Raw genomic sequence first — 23,501 nt, forward strand, 5'->3', positions numbered from 1 at the left:
AAATAACTTAAAATCAAGAAATACGAACCCTTCTGGAGAAACCCTGACAAAAGAGGTCCTGCTCCTCCTCTCCATGGCAGACGCAGGAGGGATGCCGCTCACTTCTATCCACCTCGTCTGACCAACGCTCTACAACCAGCGCCTCATCTGCTTCCAGTGACAGTGGTCCCAGAACCCACGGGACTGAGTGTCTTCAATTTATCAAGCAATATATTGAGCCCTGCCTATGTTATATTTTGTGCCTACAACTCAGTGCAACGATTTCGATGTTAAGGTAGACATGCTTAAGTTTTTTAGAAACATCCGTTTCAGGGAATACTTTAGCTCCCCTAATCGTGATATTTCTGCTGAACATGTAGGCTGCTCCACCTGCCCATACTCTGACTCCTTTTTGATGTACGAGTTGTTTTGTACCCCCATCCAATCACAATCACTCTATTGAGACGTATTGCAGACTCGTTGAAAAATATGTTGTTCATCTCCTCCCATAACTTACCTCAGGATGAAAAACAAAAAAACAAGCTTTGCTTGAACCCGATACATCAGTCCTTACCCCCCTGCTGATAAGGGTGGGTCACTTGTACTCATGGATAGGGCTGTTTATGTAAATGAGGGTCATAGACAACTGTGTGACAACACCTTTTACATGAAACTCAGAAGTGACCCCACTGCCCAATTTCAGAACATGATCTTTACTGTCCTAGATGGGTATGTAAGTTCTGGTCAGATAATCAAAAAAGAACATGAGTTTTTGGCTATTCAAAACCCTAAAATTGCTACTTTCTATACTTTGCCGAAATTACACAAGAATGTTACAAAACCTCCAGGGCGCCCGGGCATTGATGCAGTACTGGCCCCTCTATCAACTTTTGTTTACTTTTTTATTAGATCACTCTCAGAACAGCTCCCCTCCTTTGTAAAGGACACTGGCAATATGATCTCAGAACAGCTCCCCTCCTTTGTAAAGGACACTGGCAATATGATCTCAGAACAGCTCCCCTCCTTTGTAAAGGACACTGGCAATATGATCTCAGAACAGCTCCCCTCCTTTGTAAAGGACACTGGCAATATGATCTCAGAACAGCTCCCCTCCTTTGTAAAGGACACTGGCGGTACGCTCTCAGAACAGCTCCCCTCCTTTGTAAAGGACACCGGCAGTATGATCTCAGAACAGCTCCCCTCCTTTGTAAAGGACACCAGCAGTATGATCTCAGAACAGCTCCCCTCCTTTGTAAAGGACACCGGCAATATGATCTCTATTATTGAATCTCTTGATCTCCCTGATAATACTTTGTTAGTTACTTTTGATGTTGATTCGTTATACACAAATATTCCATACGAGGGCAGTGTTGAAGCTATGGAACATTTTCTTCTGCAACGTGACCCCAATTAACTACCTTCCAGTGCATGCATTATAACATTGGCTGAAATAGAACTCACACAAGTAGTTCATGTTTCTAAATTATTTCTTTATTCAGACAAAGGGTACTGCTATGGGATCCTCCATGGCTCCTAACTTTGTATGTGGGTTACATGGAAAAACATTTGTATGTGGGTTACATTTTCAATCCTCTCAAAAATTCTTTCTAACATTATTATTTGGAAACGGTATATTGATGATATTTTTGTTCTATGGAGGGGTGATGCAAAACAGCTCCAGGCGTTCCATACTTTTCTTAACTCTTGTTCTGAGCATCTGAGATTTACTATGTAATCTGACACACGTCAAATCAGTTTCCTTGATCTTCTGATCTTGTGTGAGGATAATGCTCTATACACTGATCTTTACAGGAAACCTACTGATCGCAACAGTTTGTGGAGGGGTGATAGTTGTCACCTGTTTCCCTTGAAAAACAGTATGCCCTACAATTCTGTAGGAACTTGCAAAATTTGCAAAAAAAAACCAATCAGATTTAGACAGAAATATGGATGAGACGCAAAGAAAATTCAAGGAGAGGGGGTACAAAAATGGTCAGATTAATACTGTCATTGAGAAAATTCAAAACAAACCGAGACAGGATCTTTTTCAAGGTCAGTCTCGCAAAAAGAAGCATTCTTGCAACTACCCGGTATTCAAAGTGCTCTGAACAAATTACGGGAATCGTTCACAAACATTGGCACATTCTAAGTTCAGATGACAGTATCGGTAATGTGTTTTCGGACCCTCTCTTGGTCGTATTCTTGTGGGGCAGAAATCTCAGAGATCAATTGGTGAACTCTGATTTACCACCACAAAATGGTACAATCTCTATTTGCGCCCCTACTGGATGGAAACTACAAGTGTAACGGCTGTGCTCAATGCAATGTCACTTACAAATGTAGATCCTTCAAACACCCCCAAACAGGGAAACAGATCCCAATCAAAGGTGTTATTTATCTTAGAACTTGTCCTTGTGGTAAAAATGATGTGGGTAAAACCAAGTGCCAATTAAAAGTACCAATAGTACCGTAGCACCATTAGGTGCAAAAACTTGCGTACCCAGTTGCGGTCCACTTTTTGGAAGTGAACCACTCGATTTCGTCCCTACGTTATATCGGCATCGAACATGTCACCCTCCCTAGGACCTCGACAATTTACTGTTAAAACGAGAGGCTGCCTGGATCTTTAATTTAAAGACCCTTGCTCCCCTCGGGCTCAACGTAGACTTTGATCTGAAGCCATTCTTGTGATTTTGCTATTGTAAATGTTTGTAGGCCTACAGTATGTATTATGTACTACAGTAAGTTATTGCATCTGAGCTCCTAGAGTGTGCGGCTCTCCTTTAATTTTTCAAGATATGAAACAAGACCTCAAGGAGGCAGTCCTCACATACAACAGGTATGTATATAGGCAACTACAAAATAAAGGAAACACCAACATAGTGTCTTAATAGGGCGTTGAACCACCACAAGCTTCCATGCACCTTGACACAAGTGACTGGTACTCTATTGGAGGGATGCGACATCATTCTTCCACGAGAAATTCCATAGTTTGGTGTTTTGTTGATGGTGGTGGAAAATGCTATTTCAGGCGCTGCTCCAGAATCTCCCATAAGTGTTCAATTGGGTTGAGATCTAGTGACTGAGACGCACCCCCCCCCCCCCCCCCCCCCCCCACACACACACACACACACACACACCCTTTAATCCCCCTCTGCTCCTTTGAGACCCCTCTTTCAAAGTCTCTGAGATCTCTTCTTCTAGACATGGTAGCCAGAATAATGGTCAACTATGCATTTTTATATATGAACCTAAGCATTTTTTTTTTACAAACATTTATAATTTTCCCATCACAATACCCAACCTGGCATCCAACATGACAGTTCATTTGCCATCGAATCAGAACAGGACATTCAACTGTGTCATTCAGAGATTACATACCACCCATATTGTTAGACTAGAAACACAGATACATACAGAGCCAATCCTATCCGTTCACCCCTCTCATCACCAGTGTCAAAGCCCAAAGCCTGTTAAGATAGCTTCATAGGAGCTGCATTGGAGACAACCCACCCACAGGCTGGTCATTTTAATATGAGAATCATTCTCATTTTAAATTCCCCAGATGAGGATTGATTGATCTCTATTAATCCTGTTATCAGCAGGCCACAGTAGGTTGTTCTGTTAGGAGAAGCAGGAGCTCTGTGGCGGTCACCGGGCTGGGAGAGATGGTGGCTCTCTTTGTGCTGTTACACACACACATGCATATGCACACACACACGTGCAGGCATGATTGCACACTCTCTCTCTCACACACACACACACACACACACACACACACACACACACACACACACACAGAGAGAGAGAGAGACATAGGAAGAGGCAGGCTTTTGATTGAGAAAGAATATAGTCAAATTAATTCATACTGTTACACTGTATAAATGAGGTCCTTGGTGGATCCACACTGTAGCAGCAGGGAGGGAGGGAGGAATGAAAGGAGGGAGAGAATAACAAATGGTGGTGGAGGAGGGGAAGCAGAGGAGAAATGTCTCTGAAGAGAAGGAATAAGAGAAGTTAAATAAAGGGATCATTGTTATCCTGGGTGTTAGCCTGCTAGTGAAACATGGTGATTGTTGTTTTGTGCAGCAGGTAGACAGGCAGCAGGAGAATAGAGACTGATGGGAAATGCCCTAGCCCAACATACCACTGGGAGTTAAACCTAACTGTCAGCACTCTAACACTAACTAACATGAGCTTTACATTCATTACAACACCACAGATAATGAAGAAAGAAACATGGCACACACAAACACACACACACAACACATATGTACACACACACACACAACACATATATACACACACAGCGTGTTCAACATTAAAGCTGAATCTTTATTATTGTTATCTGGCTAGGGACTGAAGGAGAACATGGTTTATTCAGCCAAAAATGCACTCCGTTGTCTAATGTGTTGGGAATTATAGAGACAATAGCTTGACAGATTTATTATGAACAATGGAAGAATTACAGGAGGCATAATAGACTACCCAGTCCTGTGTGTGTGTGTGTGTGTGTGTGTGTGTGTGTGTGTGTGTGTGTGTGTGTGTGTGTGTGTGTGTGTGTGTGTGTGTGTGTGTGTGTGTGTGTGTGTGTGTGTGTGTGTGTGTGTGTGTGTGTGTGTGTGTGTGTGAGAATTGGATTGTGATTGTGACATTTAACAGAAACACTGTGGGAATCTGAGACAGAAGTAGTGTACAATAATATTGTCCTTGACTCGACCTTCGCAGTATTACAGACTCTGATATCTCGGAGCATTACGCACTCTGATATCTCGCTGTATTACGGACTCTGATATCTCGGAGCATTTCAGACTCTGATATCTCGCTATATTACGGACTCTGATATCTCGCAGTATTACGGACTCTGATATCTCGCTGTATTACGGACTCTGATATCTCGCTGTATTACGGACTCTGATATCTCGGAGCATTTCAGACTCTGATATCTCGCTATATTACGGACTCTGATATCTCGCAGTATTACGGACTCTGATATCTCGCAGTATTACGGACTCTGGTATCTCACAGTATTACGGACTCTGATATCTCTTAGTATTACGGACTCTGATATCTCGGAGCATTACAGACTCTGATATCGCTTAGTATTACAGATTCTGATATATCTTAGTATTACGGACTCTGATATCTCGGAGCATTACAGACTCTGATATCGCTTAGTATTACAGACTCTGATATCTCGGAGCATTACAGACTCTGATATCGCTTAGTATTACAGACTCTGATATCTCGGAGCATTACAGACTCTGATAAAGAAATAAAGGATGTGAGAGAGTGGTGTTTTTATAACTCAGTTCATTGATAGTGTCTCCTGCAACTCTCGAAAAAAGCCTTAAAGAGATAAACTCTCTTCATTTCAGAGTATTTTGACTCAATCTGTAATCCTTTGACTCTAAGAGGAAACTATGAGGTTGGCTTTAATGACTGATAAATCACATTCTCTCACTCAACTCTCTCTCTCTCTCTCCTACCCCAGTGGCTACTATCTTCACGGTACCAAATGTCAAGCTGCAGGTGGAGTCAGGTGACAGTATACAGGTGTGTACCAGGACCATCTCCAGCCATGCTAAAGGACCGTCCAGCAGCAAACACTGACCGGGGCAGACTGCCCCACAGCTAGCCAGGTATGTACACACACACACACACACACACACACACATGCATGCACACAACCACATACACACACACACACACATACATACATTAAATGCTAATAAAATTAAATGCATGCTCTTCAACCGATCGCTGCCCACAACCGCCTGCCCGACAAGCATCACTACTCTGGACGGTTCTGACTTAGAATATGTGGACAACCATAAATACCTAAGTGTCTGGCTAAAATGTAAACTCTCCTTCCAGATTCACATTAAGCATCTCCAATCCAAAATTAAATCTAGAATCGGCTTCCTATTTTGCAACAAAGCCTCCTTCACTCATGCTGCCAAACATACCCTTGTAAAACTGACTATCCTACCGATCCTTGACTTCGGCGATGTCATTTATAAAATAGCCTCCAACACTCTACTCAGCAAATTGGATGCAGTCTATCACAGTGCCATTTGTTTTGTCATCAAAGCCACATATACTACCCACTACTGCTCTGATTGGCTGGCCCTCACTACATATTCGTCGGCTGACCCACTGGCTCCAGGTCATCTATAAGTCTTTGCTAGGTATAGCTCCGCCTTATCTCAGCTCACTGGTCACCATAGCAACACCCACCCATAGCACACGCTCCAGCAGGTGTATTTCACTGGTCATCCCCAAAGCCAACACGTCTTTTGGCCGCCTTTCCTTCCAGTTCTCTGCTGCCATTGACTGGAACGAATTGCAAAAATCACTGAAGTTGGAGACTTATATCTGCCTCACTAACTTTAAGCATCAGCTGTCAGAGCAGCTTACCGATCGCTGCAGCTGTACACAGCGCAACCAATTACCTACCTCATCCCCATATTTGTTTTTCTGCTCTTTTGCACACCAGTATCTCTTCTTGCTTTATCTTGACCAGGTCACAGTTGTAAATGAGAACTTGTTCTCAACTGGCCTACCTGGTTAAATAAAGGTCAAATAAAAAAATTAAAAAATACACATACACAAACACATATACACACACACACACAAACACAAACATATACACTACCATTCAAAAGTTTGGGGTCAAAGAAAAGCACATTTTTTGTCCATTAAAATAACATCAAATTGATCAGAAATACAGTGTAGCCATTATTAATGTTGTAAATTACTATTGTAGCTGGAAACGGCTGATTTTTTAAATGGAATATCCTCATAGTCGTACAGAGGACATTATCAGCAACCATGACTCCTGTGATACATTGTGTTAGCTAATCCAAGTTTATCATTTTAAAAGGCTAATTGATCATTAGAAAACCCTTTTGCAATTATGTTAACACAGCTGAAACCACTTGTTCTGATTAAAGAGGCAATAAAACCGTCTTTCTTTTGACTAGTTGAGTATCTGGAGCATCTGCATTTGTAGGTTCGATTACAGGCTCAAAGTGGCCAGAAACAAAGACCTTTCTTCTGAAACTTGTCAGTCTATTCTTGTTCTGAGAAATAAAGGTTATTCCATGAGGGATTGCAAAAAAACTCAAGATCTCATATAATGCTGTGTACTACTCCCTTCACAGAACAGAGCAAACTGGCCCTAACCAGAATAGAAAGAGGAGTGGGAGGCCCCGGTGTACAACTGAGCATGAAGACAAGTACATTAGAGTGTCTAGTTTGAGAAACAGATGCCTCACAAATCCTCATCTGGCAGCTTCATTAAATAGTACCCGCAAAACACCAGTCTCAACGTCAACAGTTAAGAGGCGACCCCGGGATGCCCCCAGAGTTCCTCTGTCCAGTGTCTGTGTTCTTTTTCCCATCATAATCTTTTATTTTTATTGGCCAGTCTGAGATATGGCTTTTTCTTTGCAACTCTGCCTAGAAGGCCAACATCCCGGAGTCGCCTCATAGCTGTTGATGTTGAGACTGGTGTTTTGTGAGTACCATACCACCAACAAAAACCAGCTGCCTTCTGATCACTAACAGCCCTCAAAGGATCCTAAAGCTGAAGTGGTCATGATATGGTATAGTAAAGTGTAGCAGGGGATCCTGTGTAATGGCTGGTGGGTTATCTTCAGCTCTGACTAGGGAAGGAGGGGGTCTTGTTCAGCAGAGAGGGGGTTCCCTATTCACCAGGCACATAAAGAGCCTGTATTTGCATGTAATGAGAGATCTGGGGGCCAGACGGAGGGGATAATGATGGTGAAGGGGCCAGGGCCTAACTTAAGCGCCACTCCAGGGCCCCACTCACAGGATTAAACCTGCAGTTACAGACAGACAGGTGCAGGGACAGGTGCATGGGTTTAGGGATGGGGATCGTTCGGTGAAGACTGACTGGAGAGGATGACAACCACACACCTACTCATACACACACACATACACACACATAGGGCCATAGGGTACATAAACCAAACACAGTAGTTTTACACACCAAATTGGACTATGTATCTATCTCCTCTCCTCCTCCCTCTATTTCACACCATCATTTCATCCCATATCCTCCTACAGTGGATGTGTGCGCGTGAATGTGTGTGTATGTCCGTGCGAGCGTTTGTGCATGCGTTCATGCGTGTGTGTGTGTGTGTGTGTGTGTAAGAGCTGAGAGTGGAAGTCACCCCATTGGGAGAGCTCTGTCCTCTCAGCTGCAGTATTCTTATTGAAATTATCCTCTTTGTCCCTGCCCTTCCCACTGCCTGACAGACTGACAGAGCCCCAGTGATAGCAGACTAATCCACACACACACACACGCGCACACACACACACACACACACACACACACACACACACACACACACACACACACACAAACATGAATGTATGGTATTCCAGTGAAGATTTCTGAAAGGTGAGAAGAAGAAGAGGAGGAGGAGGAGGAGGAAGAGGAGGAGGGGAGAATGTGGTGTGGAGGATAGAAGAGTCTACGAGGACCTGGGGGAAGCGTTGTATTATTTATAAGAGGTAGTGCAGCCAGACAGACAGACATAGAGAGGCAGGCGGGCAGGGTGTATTCTTCCGAGGGGTTAATTCCCAGTAGACAGTCTTTGTGCTGTCTAGATGGCTGCTTTCACACAGCCCACTACCTGTCTGTTATAGAACTGAATCAAGACCAGCGAGACTGACACACCTCAGACTCACAGCTGTCTGTACTATCTTCAGACTGGAGAGAGAGAGCAAGAGACAGAGAGAAGGAGAGAGGGAGATATAGAGAGAGATAGTGGGGGGAAAAGAGAGGAAGACAAGATGGAGGAAGGTGGGGTGGTGAAGAGGGGGTAACAAGAGTAGAGTCATTGAACACTGGTCACTTGAATAATGTTTCCATACTGTTTTACCCACTTCATATGTATATACTGTATTCTAGTCAAGGCTCATCCTATATAACTACTGCTGTACACACCTTTTCTATTCATATACTGTCCATAATGTCTATACACACCATCATATACATATATATTTATATTCCGCACTCTGACATTGCTCGTTCTAATATTTCTATACTTCTTAATTCCTTTATTTAAATTTTTGGGATTTGTGTGTGTTGTTTTGTATGGTTAGGTGTTACTGCACTGCAATAACATCTGCAGAATATGTGTACTTGACCAATACAATTTGATTTGATTTAGAAAGAGAGGGAGCAAGCAAAGAAATAGAGACATACTGTACATGATAGGCATGTGTGTTGTTTGAAGGAGGAAGGCAGGAGAGTGAGAGAGAGAGAGAGAGAGAAACAGAGGATGAGCGCAAAATAGAAAGAGAGAGAGAGAGGGAGGAAAAAAACAGGCCTCACAGGCTGTACATGGACAGTTATAGAAGTGTACTTCAGAGCTATACTGTATGTTTATTCATGAGTGTGCATTATTCAGGGGAATGGCTGATGCAACATTGTACCTTGCCTTTGCAATGGCTCTCTCTGTACCATCAATCCTCACGATGACCATGAAGTTCACTTTGAAGTTATTTTCGACCACCTTTAGGATGACTTCCACTGAGTTTGTACTTCTTGCAATCAGCCTCGCAAACGTCAGTTTCATACTGCACCGTTCCATTGGCTCAGAGGTAATAGTCTACAGTCAGCTCCTCTCCTCATCTCCTTTCCTCATCTTCTTTCCTGGTGTCACAGAGAATGACTGGTGAAAACAAGCGTTGCATAGGCCTCCACGACATTGCTTTTAGCTGTGTTTTCACATCTGTGCAGTGAGAAGATGAGCAGTACCTGATGTAGCAGTACCTGTCAGCAGCCAGCCAGACAGACAAACATGTGAGAGTCAGACAGACAGAGAAAGCACTGAAAGCACAAGCGCACTGAAGCTACAGTTGGAAGTTTACATACACTTACATGCTGACCAGACCGGACACGTCACATGCGCGAGCGTTGCAAAATACATTTAGAAATCCATGTTATTCAATTATTGCACCCACACTGCTCGCCCGCGCCAACGAGCGTCTGCGATGCCAAGGGCTAAAATAGAACTCCTTTCTATTTCTGCCGCAGATCGCGCTGAAAGTCCTGCCTCTCCCATCTCCTCATTGGTTTATAGAAGCAGGTACCCACGTGCCATCTCCTCATTGGTTATACCCACGTATAAGACAAACTGTTTTGCCGGTCGTCGTGGTAATACTATGAACGTTTAGATGCGATCACCATATAAGTTCAAAGATGAAAAGGCCTGGAAGTAGGAGAGATGACTAGAAACGATTCGGTTGGCCGTTTTATGTGTGGATTAATTGTCGGAGTAGAGGACCTTGTGCATTTCAGGTAAAATAACAACTCAATGTTTATATCCCGGGACAAATTAGCTGGCAACAGCAAGCTAGCTAAATAGGACAAATTAGCTAGCAAGTGCAAGCTAACTAGCTAAATTGCCATACATGTTTAATGCTTTTCGACCTGTCCCCAAATTAATGTAATTGGTTCAGAGTTTGTTTTGATATTTTAACCTGCGTGTCGTGATCGCGTTTGGTTTAGGGGGACAAAATAAATGTATGCACGATAGCACACGCACACAGCCAGTTTGGGTTTCGTGTTAGGTTGTAGTCATTAAAACTCGTTTTTCAACCACCCCACAAATTTCTTGTTAACAAACTATAGTTTAGGCAAGTCGGTTAGGACATCTACTTTGTGCATGACACAAGTAAGTTTTCCAACAATTGTTTACAGACGGATTATTTCACTTATTATTCACTGTATCACAATTCCAGTGGGTCAGAAGTTTACATACGCTAAGTTGACTGTGCCTTTAAACAGCTTGGAAAATTCCAGAAAATAATAGCATGGCTAAGGAAGCTTCTGATAGGCTAATTGACATCATTTGAGTCAATTGGAGGTGTACCTGTGGATGTATTTCAAGTCCTACCTTCAAACTATGTGCTTCTTTGCTTGACATCATGGGAAAATCAAAAGAAATCAGCCAAGACCTCAGAAACAAATTGTAGACCTCCACAAGTCTGGTTCATCCTTGGGAGCAATTTCCAAATGCCTGAAGGTACCACGTTCATCTGTACAAACAATAGTACGCAAGTATAAACACCATGGGACCACGCAGCCGTCATACCGCTCAGGAAGGAGACGCGTTCTGTCTCCTAGAGATCAACGTACATTGGTGCGAAAAGTGCAAATCAATCCCAGAACAACAGCAAAGGACCTTGTGAAGATGCTGGAGGAAACAGGTACAAAAGTATCTATATCCAGAGTAAAACGAGTCCTATATCGACGTAACTTTAAAGGCCGCTCATAAAAAAAGCCAGACTACGGTTTGCAACTGCACATTTATATTTTTATTTTTTTTTTACCTTTATTTAACCAGGCAAGTCAGTTAAGAACAAATTCTTATTTTCAATGACGGCCTGGGAACAGTGGGTTAACTGCCTGTTCAGGGGCAGAACGACAGATTTGTACCTTGTCAGCTCGGGGGTTTGAACTCGCAACCTTCCGGTTACTAGTCCAACGCTCTAACCACTAGGCTACCCTGCCGCCCACATGGGGACAAAGATCGTACTTTTTGGAGAAATATCCTCTGGTCTGATGAAACAAAAATAGAACTGTTTGGCCATAATGACCATCGTTATGTTTGGAGGAAAAAGGGGGAGGCTTGCAAGACGAAGAACACCATCTCAACCGTGAAGCACGGGGGTGGCAGCATCATGTTGTGGGGGTGGCAGCATCATGTTGTGGGGGTGCTTTGCTGCAGGAGGGACTGGTGCACTTCACAAAATAGATTGCATCATGAGGATGGAAAATTATTTGGACATATTGAAGCAACATCTCAAGACATCAGTCAGGAAGTTAAAGCTTGGTCGCAAATGGGTCTTCCAAATGGACAATGACCCCAAGCATACTTCCAAAGTTGTGGCAAAATGGCTTAAAGAAAACAACGTCAAGGTATTGGAGTGGCCATCACAAAGCCCTGACCTCAATTTCATAGAAAATGTGTGGGCAGAACTGAAAACGTGTGTGCGAGCAAGGAGGCCTACAAACCTGACTCAGTTACACCAGCTCTGTCGGGAGGATTGGGACAAAATTCACCCAACTTATTGTGGGAAGCTTGTGGAAGGCTACCCGAAACGTTTGACTGAAGTTAAACAATTTAAAGGCAATGCTACCAAATACTAAACGAGTGTATGTAAACTTCTGACCCACTGGAAATTTGATGAAAGAAATAAAAGCTGAAATAAATCCTTCTCTCTACTATTATTCTAACATTTCACATTCTTAAAATAAGGTGGTGATCCTAACTGACCTAAAACAGGGACTTTTTACTCGGATTAAGTGTCAGGAATTGTGAAAAACTGAGTTTAAATGTATTTGGCTAAGGTGTATGTAAACTTCCGACTTCAACTGTATACTGTCTGTCCTTTCGGTCCACTATGTAGAGCAGCCAGGCAGCTGTTTATGTGGCTCTCACACACATTCAGCCACACACACTCACACAGACATACACACCACGTTTAGCCATGCCGGCTCAGTGGCCACCTGCCTGAGGGACTCCATACCTCAGCATTGTGTTACTTGAGTCTTTGCATATGCCAATACACAACCACACACACCAGTGCACAGATTTCACGCACCAGAGCACACCTCTTCCAGCAGTTTGTCATGTATGTTTTGACTTCCGATATCCTTTATTAAATTACTTTTCTTTTTCATTTTTTATTATTATTATTTTTTTAAACACAAGGAAGGGGTAACATTAAAGTGTTAGAACATGAAGGACAAGCAGCATCAAGACACGATCAAACATGTATCAGTCCCATCCTTATGTGTGAGGGTGCGTGTGCATGATAGTGATATAAGATATATGTCATAGTTTCCCTTTTCATGATCCTATATCCTTAACCAGTGTCAACATGTTTTCATCACCATCAACTAGTGTAGCATGTTGCATTTTCTGTGCCATTTCAATTGTCAAAGACTCCAGTAACCCTAGTCATAAACTACGGCAAGCAGTACCGGAGTCTAGGTCGAAACGTCTCCTTGACAGCTTCTACCCCCTAGCAATCAGACTGCTAAACCGTAAATCAAATGGCTACCCGGACTATCGGCTTTTTTTTACCAAATATTTTCTTACTTTAAAAAAAATTCTGCATTGTTGGTTAAGGGGTTGTAAGTAACCATTTCACGGTAAGTTCTACATCTGTTGTATTCGGCATGTGACAAATAGAATTAGATTTGATTTATGTAGTCTACATACAGTATATATGGTATCGTACAGAGACAACAACTGGTGTTTTTGCATTGACAGTCTTTTTGGGGTTCACAGAATGACCTGGTAGAAAGTTTTCAGAGGGAAGACAAACTGCTTTAAAGCTGTCCCCTGCTGTGTGCCAGGGGGAGGGAGAAAGGAAGGAATGAAGAGAGGGAGTGAGGGATCACCTGAGGCACTGCCTTCAGGAATGGAGAGCTTTCTGTCAAATAACCTCGCTTTGCTCTCCTCTCAGGGTTTCTACTCAACACCAATCCCTCATTCCACTGGCCGTGTCCCATTTGGCACTCTCCCTTCTTTGTTTTGATTCTCTCCTCTCTCTCGCCCTCTTTTTCTCCTTCTCTCTCTCCATCTTCCTCTCTTTGTTAACTAATATGCAGTGTGAATAGAGATTGTAATACATTTCTTCTCAGGAGTGTATTATTATTGGCTCGGGCATTCCCTGTAGAAGGTGCACCAGTGTGTGGATGTGTTTTTTAAAGGCCCCATTTCCTTCTGTTAAATCTTTCACCCTTCCTTCCTGCCGTCTTTCATGGTGGTCTGAGCTGAGCTGGGAACAGTCTTTGGACCTGAGAACAGTCAGCCTTCCAAGTGTTGAAGTGGAGAGTAAAAGGGTGGTTGGAAGTTTTCTCTCTGTGTGACTCAGTTTGGTGGTGCAGTGTGGAGCTTGTGATTTGACTGATTCTTACTAAGCTCTGAATCACTACCACCTACCACCTCGGCTCCTTCATTTAGGCCTGTATACAGTATAATATATAATAGACTGCTTTTATTCAGTGTAATAGAGTATTGTCTTAGTAGAAGTTGATACATGAATTACTCATTCAAACATTTCTTTATTTTCTCTTGTGAAATAATGTTCTTGACCTTCTGTAGAAACACTTGGTTTGTTACATTTTAATGTCATGATTTGATTTGATTTCCAACCATATTTGTTTTTCTGTTTATCCACATTCGGTGCCCCATCTTACCTCACTGTAAAACATCCAACTGTGAGTCTCTCCCCCTCTCCCCTCCTCTGCTCCGCTCTCCTCTCCTCTCCTCCTTGTTCCCTCTCTATCTTACAGCACTATAACTCTCATTCGCCATCAGTTCACACCCCCTCTCTCTTGCGCACTCTCTCTCTCTCTATTCCCTCACTTTATCTCTACTGAGTTCTCCCTGTCTTCTCTCTCACTGTAATTATTTATTTCACTTACTCTCTCACTCCTTTTCCATCTCTCCCCCTCTGCTCCTCCTTTCTCCCTCCCTCCCCCCTTCACTCTGGAGTTGTGGTTGAGTATCTTTCTCTCTCTCTCTCTCTCTCTCTCTCTCTCTCTCTCTCTCTCTCTCTCTCTCTCTCTCTCTCTCTTTCCTTTGCCCTCTCTAGTGTGAGAGTAAAGCTCTTTCTTTCTTCAGGCCTGTTTGATTGACAGGCTTGGGGATTGGATCTGATGAGCCACGCTCTCTCACAGGGTCAAGGAGCCTAGTTAGCAGGAGTTGTCAGAGAGAGAAAGAAGAGCGAGAGAGAAAAGAGAGGGATGAGGGGGAGAGGGTTCAGGACTCCCCCGGGCAGGTGTTCATCTCAGCAAGACAGCCCCCCCACCACACACACACACACACACACACACACACACACACACACTCAATTTCCTCACACCTCCCCCAGCTTGCCTCAGGAAGATGGGGCAGGCAGGCAGAGAGGAGGGGCGATAGAGCCCTACAGGGAGACGTGGGAATTGATTTCATGTGTAATTTGTTTATTACTAGAGGGGACAAATGCCATCCACCTTTTTTTTGGGGGGGGGGGGGGGGGGGGGGGGGGGGGCAGAGGAGAGAGAGGGAAGAGAGGGGGAGGAGATCTGACTCTGGATCTCTCTCTCTCATTACCATAAGCTCCCTTCAGACCTCCTCCAGTTGTAGGAATGTTTTTCACTTGCTCCCTCTGTCTGTAGCTCTCTCTTCCTCCTCCCCCCTCTTCTCTCTCTCTCTCTCTCTCCCTCTCTCTCTCTCTCTCTCTCTCTCTCTCTCTCTCTCTCTCTCTCTCTCTTTGTTTCTCACCCTCCCTCTCTTTCTCTCTCTCTCTGTCTCTCTCTCCCTCCCTCTCTCTCTCTCTCGCTCCCCCCTCCCTCTCTCTCTCTCTCTCTCTCTCTCTCTCTCTTTATGTTTCTCACCCTCTCTCCCTCTCTCTCTCCCTCTCTGTCTCTCTCTGTCCCACTCTCTCTCTGTTTCTCTCTCTGTTTCTCCCCCTCCCTCTCTCCCTCTCTCTCTCTCTCTGTTTCTCACCCTCTCTCTCTCTCTCTCTCTGTTTCTCACCCTCTCTCTCTCTCTCTCTCTCTCTGTTTCTCTCTCTGTTTCTCCCCGTCCCTCTCTCTCTTTTGATCTGTTTCCCTCCCTCCCTCTCTCTCTCTCTCTCTCTCTCTCTCTCTCTTTATCTGTTTCTCCTCCTCCCCCCCTCTCTCTTTATCTGTTTCTCAACCTCCCTCTCTCTCTTTCTCTGTTTTTCACCTTCCCTCTCTCGCTCTCTTTCTCTGTTTCTCTCCTTCTCTCTCTCTGTTTCTCACCCTCCCCCTCTCTCTTTCTCTTTATCTGTTTCTCACCCTCTCTCTCTCTCTCTCTCTCTGTTTCTCACCCTCTCTCTCTATCTCTCTCTCTCTGTTTTTCTCTCTGTTTCTCCCCCTCCCTCTCTCTTTTTTGATCTGTTTCCCTCCCTCCCTCTCGCTCTCTCTCTCTCTCTCTCTCTCTCACTTTATCTGTTTCTCCTCCTCCCCCCCTCTCTCTCTTTATCTGTTTCTCAACCTCCCTCTCTCTCTTTCTCTGTTTTTCACCTTCCCTCTCTCGCTCTCTTTCTCTGTTTCTCTCCTTCTCTCTCTCTGTTTCTCCCCCTCCCCCTCTCTCTTTCTCTTTATCTGTCTCCCTCCCTCCCTCCCTCCCTCCCTCCCTCCCTGACCTCCCTCCCTCCCTCTCTCTCTCTGTTTCTGTCCTTCTCTCTCTCTGTTTCTCACCCTCCCCCTCTCTCTTTCTCTTTATCTGTTTCTCACCCTCCCTCTCTCGCTCTCTCTTTCTCTGTTTTTCACCCTCCCTCTCTCTCTCTCTTTCTCTGTTTCTCACCTTCCCTCTCTCTCTCTTTCTCTGTTTCTCACCCACCCTCCCTCCCTCCCTCTCTCTCTCTCTTTATCTCTTTCTCACCCTCCCTCTCTCTCTCTCTCTGTTTCTCACCCTCCCTCCCTCCATCCCTCCCTCTCTCTCTCTCTCTTTCTGTTTCTCACCCTCCCTCTCTCTCTCTTTCTGTTTCTCACCCTCCCTCTCTCGCTCTCACTTTCTGTTTCTCACCCTCCCTCTCTCTTTCTGTTTCTCACCCTCCCCCTCTCTCTCTCTCGTTCTGTTTCTCACCCTCTTTCTCTCTCTCTCTCTCTGTTTCTCACCCTCTCTCTCTCTCTCTCTCTCTCTCTCTCTCTCTCTCTCTCTCTCTCTCTCTGTTTCTCACCCTCCCTCTCTCTATCTCCCATCCCTGTCTTTCTCTCTCTCTCCCGTAGTAGCAGACAGTAGTTTGTGTTGTTGAGCTCAGCCTCTAAATAGATAACCTCTGGCAGATGATGATGATAATGAAGAAAACTAAGAATGTGTGTGTGTGTGTGTGTGTGTGTGTGTGTGTGTGTGTGTGTGTGTGTGTGTGTGTGTGTGTGCGTGCGTCCATGCGTGTATGTGCGTGCATGCGTTCCTGGATGGAGACAGTGGTGATTATGAGCTCAGATGGCTCAGCACCCCTCCGTGTCGCCCAACCAGATGGTGTAATCCTTATTCAGGAAGTGAATTGGACGCACATAAAGAAAAGCTCTGCAATTTACTCCCCTCTTCATTTTTTATAAAATGGCAAGTTATTGCTTTAAAACACCCGCCATCGTTATTTATTTCCCAGTAGGAAAGGGGGAGAAACAGAAATAAAGCATAGGTTCAGAGTATTTGCCACAGCAGCCTGGCGGAAGCTGTCAAACTGTGGTAAACAAAATCACAGGTTCTGGAGAGAAAGGACATGTATTGGTACACAGTATGAACACAACACACTACACCTCTCTCTCTCTCTCTCTCTCTCTCTCTCTCTCTCTCTCTCTCTCTCTCTCTGTCTCTCGCTCACTCTCTCTCTCTCTCTCTCAATTCAATTCAGCCTTTCAGCCTTTCTCAATAGCAAGGCAATGCTCACTGAGTCTGTACATAGTCAAAGCTTTCCTTAAGTTTGGGTCAGTCACAGTGGTCAGGTATTCCGCCACCGTGCACTCTGTTTAGGACCAAATAGCATTCTAGTTTGCTCTGTTTTTTTGTTAATTGTTTCCAATGTGTCAAGTAATTATCTTTTTGTTTTCTCGTGATTTGATTGGGACTAATTGTGTTGCTGTTCTGGGGCTCTGTGGGCTGTGTTTGTGAACAGAGCCCCAGGACCAGCTTGCTGAGACTCTTCTCCAGGTTCATCTCTCTGTAGGTGATGGCTTTGTTATGGAAGGTTTGGGAATCGCTTCCTTTTAGGTGGTTTTATAATTGAACAGCTCTTTTCTGGATTTTGATAATTAGCGGGTATCGTCTTAATTCTGCTCTGCATGCATTATTTGGTGTTCTACGTTGTACACAGGGGATATCTATCAGAATTATGCATGCAGTCTCAATTTGGTGTTTGTCCAATTTTGTGAATTCTTGGTTGGTGGGCGGACATAGAATGCCCTTCTTGCCTTGTCGCTCAGATCGTTCACAGCTTTATGGAAGTTACCTGTGGTGCTGATGTTTAGGCCAAGGTATGTATAGTTTTTTGTATGCTCTAGGGCAATGGTGTCTAGGTGGAATTTGTATTTGTGGTCTTGGCGACTGGACCTTTTTTGGTACACCATTATTTTGGTCTTACTGTGATTTACTGTCAGTTCCCAGGTCTGGCAAAATCTGTGCAGAATATCTAGGTGCTGCTGTAGGCCCTCCTTGGTTGGTGATAGAAGCACCAGATCATCAGCAAACAGTAGACATTTGACTTCAGATTCTAGTAGGGTGAGGTCGGGTGCTGCAGACTTTTCTAGTACCTGCTGATATATATGTTGAAGATATAAGATATATATGTTGAAGAGGATGGGGCTTAAGCTGCATCCCTGTCTCACCCCACGGCCCTGTGGGAAGAAATGTGTGTTTTTTTGCTTATTTTAACCGCACACTTGTTGTTTGTGTACATGGATTTTATAATGTTATGTTTTTCCCCCAATACCACTTTCCATCAATTTGTATAGCAGACCCTCATGCCAAATTGAGTCGAAGGCTTTTTTTAAATAAACAAAGCATGAGAAGACTTTGTCTTTGTTTTGGTTTGTTTGTTTGTCAATTCAGGTCTGCAGGGTGAATACGTGGTCTGTCGTACGATGATTTGGTAAAAAGCCAATTTGACGTTTGCTTTCACTGAGGAAATGTATGAGTCTGCTGTTAATGATAATGCAGAGGATTTTCCAAAGGTTGCTGTTGACGCATATCGCACTGTAGTTATTGGAGTCAAATTTGTCTCCACTTTTGTGGATTGGAAGGATTAGTCCTTGCTTCCAAATATTGAGGAAGATTCCAGAGCTAAGGATGATGTTAAAGAGTTTTAGTATAGCCAATTGGAATTTGTATATTTGATGATTTCATTGAGGATACCATCAACACCACACTTTTTGGGTTGGAGGGTTTTTATTTTGTCCTGTACTTCATTCAAGTTAATTGGAGAATCCAGTGGGTTCTGGTAATCTTTAATTAATAGTTGATTCTAAGATTTGTATTTGATCATGTATATGTTTTTGCTGTTTGTTCTTTGTTATAGAGCTAAAAAGATTGGAGAAGTGGTTTACAGCTCCATTTTAGATAGATCATTCTTTGTGTTGTTGTTTGTTTAGTGTTTTCCAATTTTCTAGTCTATTGATTTTTCAATTACATTGAGCTGATTTCTGACGTGCTGTTCCTTCTTTTTCCGTAGTGTATTTCTGTATTGTTTTAGTGATGAAGGCGGAGACTCAGGTTTTCCGGGTCTCTATGTTTTTGGTTGGACAGTTTCTCAATTTCTTTCTTAGATTTATGCATTCTTCATCAAACCATTTGTCATTGTTGTTCATTTTCTTCCGTTTTCTATTTGAGATTTTTTGATTTTATAGGGAAGCTGGGAGGTCAAATATACTGTTGAGATTTTCTACTGACAGGTTTACACCTTCACTATTGAATTTGATGTTGCCTAATTGTTTTTTGGTAGGTTTCCAAACTACATTCCCTTCCATCTATAGCATTTCTTAATATTACTCAGTTCTTTTGGCTTTGATACCTCGTGATTGAGTATTGCTCTGTAGACTGTGATCCTTGTCTCTGATTGGGGATCATACTTAGGCAGCCCTTTTTCCCACCTTCAGTTGTCTTTGTGGGTTGCATGTGTTGCACTTAAGTTGTTCATTGTTTTTTGGTGGAACATTTAAAATGAAAGAAAATGTACGCCTACCACGCTGCACCTTGGTCTTCATTTAATGACGGACGTTACAGATAGGATGTGAATGCTTTGAGAGACTCTGGGTTGAGGTCAGTGATAAAGTAGTCTACAGTACTACTGCCAAGAGATGGACTATAGGTGTACCTAACATAGGAATCCCCTCGAAGCCTACCATTGACTATGTACATACCCAGCGTGCCACAGAGCTGCAGGAGTTGTGAGCTGTTTTTGTTGGTTATGTTGTAATAGTTGTGCCCAGGCAGGTGTTTGTCCCCCTGTGTGCTGAGTGTGTCATGTTCTTGTCCGGTTTGGCATTTAGGTTGCCACAGACTAGTAATTGGAGGTGTACCTGTGGATGTATTTCAAGGCCTACCTTCAAACTCAGTGCCTCTTTGCTTCACATCATGGGAAAATCAAAAGAAATCAGCCAAGAAAAAAATTGTAGACCTCCACAAGTCTGGCAAGTACAGGGACTTGTTACTAGGCTTAAATGTCAGGAATTGTGAAAAACTGAGTTTAAATGTATTTGGCTAAGGTGTATGTAAACTTCCGACTTCAACTGTAGGTAGCTCACAGGAGGACATTTTTCTCTGTTAAGATGATTTCCTTTTGAATTGCTATTCAAATGTAAAATGTTTCGGATTTGATTTTAATTTAATGGAGTTAGGTCTGCTCTATACCCAATTAGCATACCCCCTGAGTCCCTTTCTCCCTCCTTCTATCTATCTATCTATCTATCTATCTATCTATCTATCTATCTATCTATCTATCTATCTATCTGTCTGTCTGTCTGTCTGTCTGTCTGTCTGTCTGTCTGTCTGTCTGTCTGTCTGTCTGTCTGTCTGTCTGTCTGTCTGTCTGTCTGTCTGTCTGTCTGTCTGTCTGTCTGTCTGTCTGTCTGTCTGTCTGTCTGTCTGTCTGTCTGTCTGTCTGTCTGTCTGTCTGTCTGTCTGTCTGTCTGTCTGTCTGTCTGTCCATATGTGCCTCTCTAATGAGCATAGCATACATTGCTTTTCTTCTTTTTTTCTTTCACTTTTCTTTTTGTTTCTCAAAAAAATGGTCTTGTGTGAAGGAGCCAACAGCTTCACCATCTCCTCATCCAGCAGCAGCCTCAGTGGTTCCTTTTGGTTCCCCTCTGCTCACTGAAACTGGGTTAAATTAAAGTTGTCTAATTAAAACTTGGCCTGTCTTCCATCTTCCATTGATGTGTTTGTTGGGAACAATCTGCTACTTAGAGAAGATGAGTTTCCCAAATTGGCATACAGTATATGTCAACGTAGAATGGGAGTGATAAACGACAGGACCTCTGGATTTTGTGTGTGTGTTTGCGCGTGTGTGTGTGTGTTGTGTCAGTGAGTGTGTGTGCACGTGTTATGTAAGAGGGAAGAGAGCAGAGTGTTCTCCCATGTGAGTCTTCTGACATGTTTTTGGTTTGTGTTTCCACTGGAGTTATGCATATGTCAGACTGGGAGACAGGTTGGCTGTGTACGGGCCAATTACCTTGACATGATAGCAGGTCGAAAATGTCGGGAGAAAAGAGAGGAAGGGAGGGGGGAGAGAGAGCAGGTGTCAGGTCTCCTCACTAAATATGCACAACAGCCTAGCGCCCCAGCCAGCCTAGAGCAGAATGCAAATATATCCAATGTATCCCTCTCACACCCACAACTTCTCAAAGACGCTCTTTCATATTAGTGACATCTAACTCTGATTCACAGAAAGTACATCTTTTCCCAGTTCCAGTCATTCCCCTCCAAAGAACCATAGAGACCCTTCTATATTCTTAACAGTCTCATGTACATCATATATAAAAGACAGATTCATAGCAGATATCACACAGGGATAATCCACTACAATGAATCATTGTTCTGAAGACTTGTAGCTGAAGTTGAGGAGGGGGAACTGAAGACCACTAGCTCTATACCATACGGCTGCTGTGATGTGAAGGGTCTGGCTGGTCAGTTTGAAGCTGGAAGTCAGCAGGAAGGAGGGAGACTGACCCGTATGGATAAGGACATCACTCACAAATTAGAGCCCCAGCAGGGAGTCTCCATGGTAACGCCACATGGCCATACTGTAGCTGTTTGGATCGGAGGGTTGGAACACTGGTTCTAGTTATGCATCAAGCTCTACATATCTCTCATGAGAGATTGAGAGAGAGAGAGATTGAGAGAGAGAGAGAGAGAGAGAGAGTGAGAGGAAATTAAATACATGTGAGATTAAATTAAATGAAAGAGATGTGTGTTGGAGGAGAGAGGTGGCAGGGGATCTGGGGCACACCGAAAATATTATTTTCACTAATACCTTTCTATAAAGTCTGACTTGGTTGACCTGCCCCTGGAGTGAGATAAGTGTACTAATGGTTTATAGTGACAGGATATTGATTTGCTAGCATGAGCCCAGATTTTCCTTGAAAGTGTGAGGTGTGTGTGTGTGTGTGTGTGTGTGTGTGTGTGTGTGTGTGTGTGTGTGTGTGTGTGTGTGTGTGTGTGTGTGTGTGTGTGTGTGTGTGTGTGTGTGTGTGTGTGTGTGTGTGTGTGTGTGTGTGTAGGATTTGTGAATAGGCCCTTTTGTATACTGGTAGCCTGAAACTATAAAACTACCTATGGTTGCTCGGCTTGACGTAAATGAGTAGACACAACAAAGTTAATCGCATAAGATTTTGAAATGGTTGTGTGAGTGACATATTGTATTGATGCTGTTTGTGTGCAGGGGTTACAGTGTGATTCTCTGGGTAGTGAGGTCATAGCATCGACACCGTGTGACAGGAGAAGAGCTTTATCATGGCCGTGCAGCTTGGGCTGGTACACTGTCTGTCTGTGACAACACACGGTGGCAGCTGTGGCCCTGTGTTCCCTCTGCGTCTGTCTGCAACACAACACATGGACGCCTCTCCAGAACCATCTCTCAACACTTCAATATCCTTCCTCCTTTCTCTTGCTGTCTCTCTCCCTCCTTTCTTTCTCTCTAAATCTCTGTTTTGCTGCTTTTTAAAGATACATTTGATGCTTCAGTGTGTGTATATCAGTTTTTAAGCTCCTTTAAGCGTTTCACAAAGCAGAGCAAAACACAACCTGTGTGTCACTCAAAGCCTGGTCTCAGATATGGTTGCGCTTTCTTGCCAATTCCTATGATGATTGTCACATAAAGGCCTGAGACCAACTCTATCCGTGTATTCTGTCAGAGAGAACCTAGGTGAATGAGTTCAGTGCAGCACCCTGTGAGTTGTTTAACTGAAGGCTCGGCTGTGGGGTTGACCTGACCTGGACTTCATGTCTCTCTCTATGAGACTATCTATGAGCCTGGCAGGTTGTATGGACAGTTGTATGAGTGTCCTGGTGAGGTGTTACACAGCGGAGTTCCTCCAGGCTAAATGCAACACGTCACCTTCCTGTTGTCGCCCCTCGCTCCCTTCCTCCAGACCCTTTCAACTCTTCCCAGGGTCCAGTCTGAGCCTGCCTGCATGCCTGGGGTTCACTCTTCCAATGGGTTCACTCTCCCATACAATCCTTTCACACTACTCAATAGCCCCTCTCCCTTTCTCCCTTGTTTCTTTCTCTTCTCTCGTCTGTCTTTCTCCCTCCCTCTCCCCTCCCCCTCTCCTAGTCTCTTAGTCTGTTTAGCAGTATGTCACTGGTTTTTTGTTGAGAGCTGTTGTGTGTGTGTGTGCAGTGCGTGTGTGTCCATTTAGCACTGATGTGTGTGATGTGTTTCACTGCGTCTGGTCTTGTCTGGCGCAGCGCAGCGCGGAGGAGCGTCACTCTCCCACGGGGAAGGTCGCGGTGGCA

General features: G+C 43.8%; 1 protein-coding gene across 4 annotated transcripts in view; it reads left to right on the plus strand.

Annotated features, from left to right (window-relative positions):
• cdk14 (cyclin-dependent kinase 14) overlaps window positions 1-23,501 on the plus strand; it is a 207,269-nt gene that overhangs the window by 143,701 nt on the left and 40,067 nt on the right. For all 4 annotated transcript variants that reach the window (XM_036943595.1, XM_021626100.2, XM_021626109.2 and 1 more), the window contains one exon: window positions 5,474-5,621. In XM_036943595.1, the coding sequence (XP_036799490.1) occupies window positions 5,474-5,592 (119 nt within the window). In that variant the 3' untranslated portion in view covers window positions 5,593-5,621. The remainder of the gene's footprint in view (window positions 1-5,473; window positions 5,622-23,501) is intronic.

Source organism: Oncorhynchus mykiss, chromosome 2 (genome assembly GCF_013265735.2).
Source record: "Oncorhynchus mykiss isolate Arlee chromosome 2, USDA_OmykA_1.1, whole genome shotgun sequence".
NCBI lineage: Eukaryota > Metazoa > Chordata > Actinopteri > Salmoniformes > Salmonidae > Oncorhynchus > Oncorhynchus mykiss.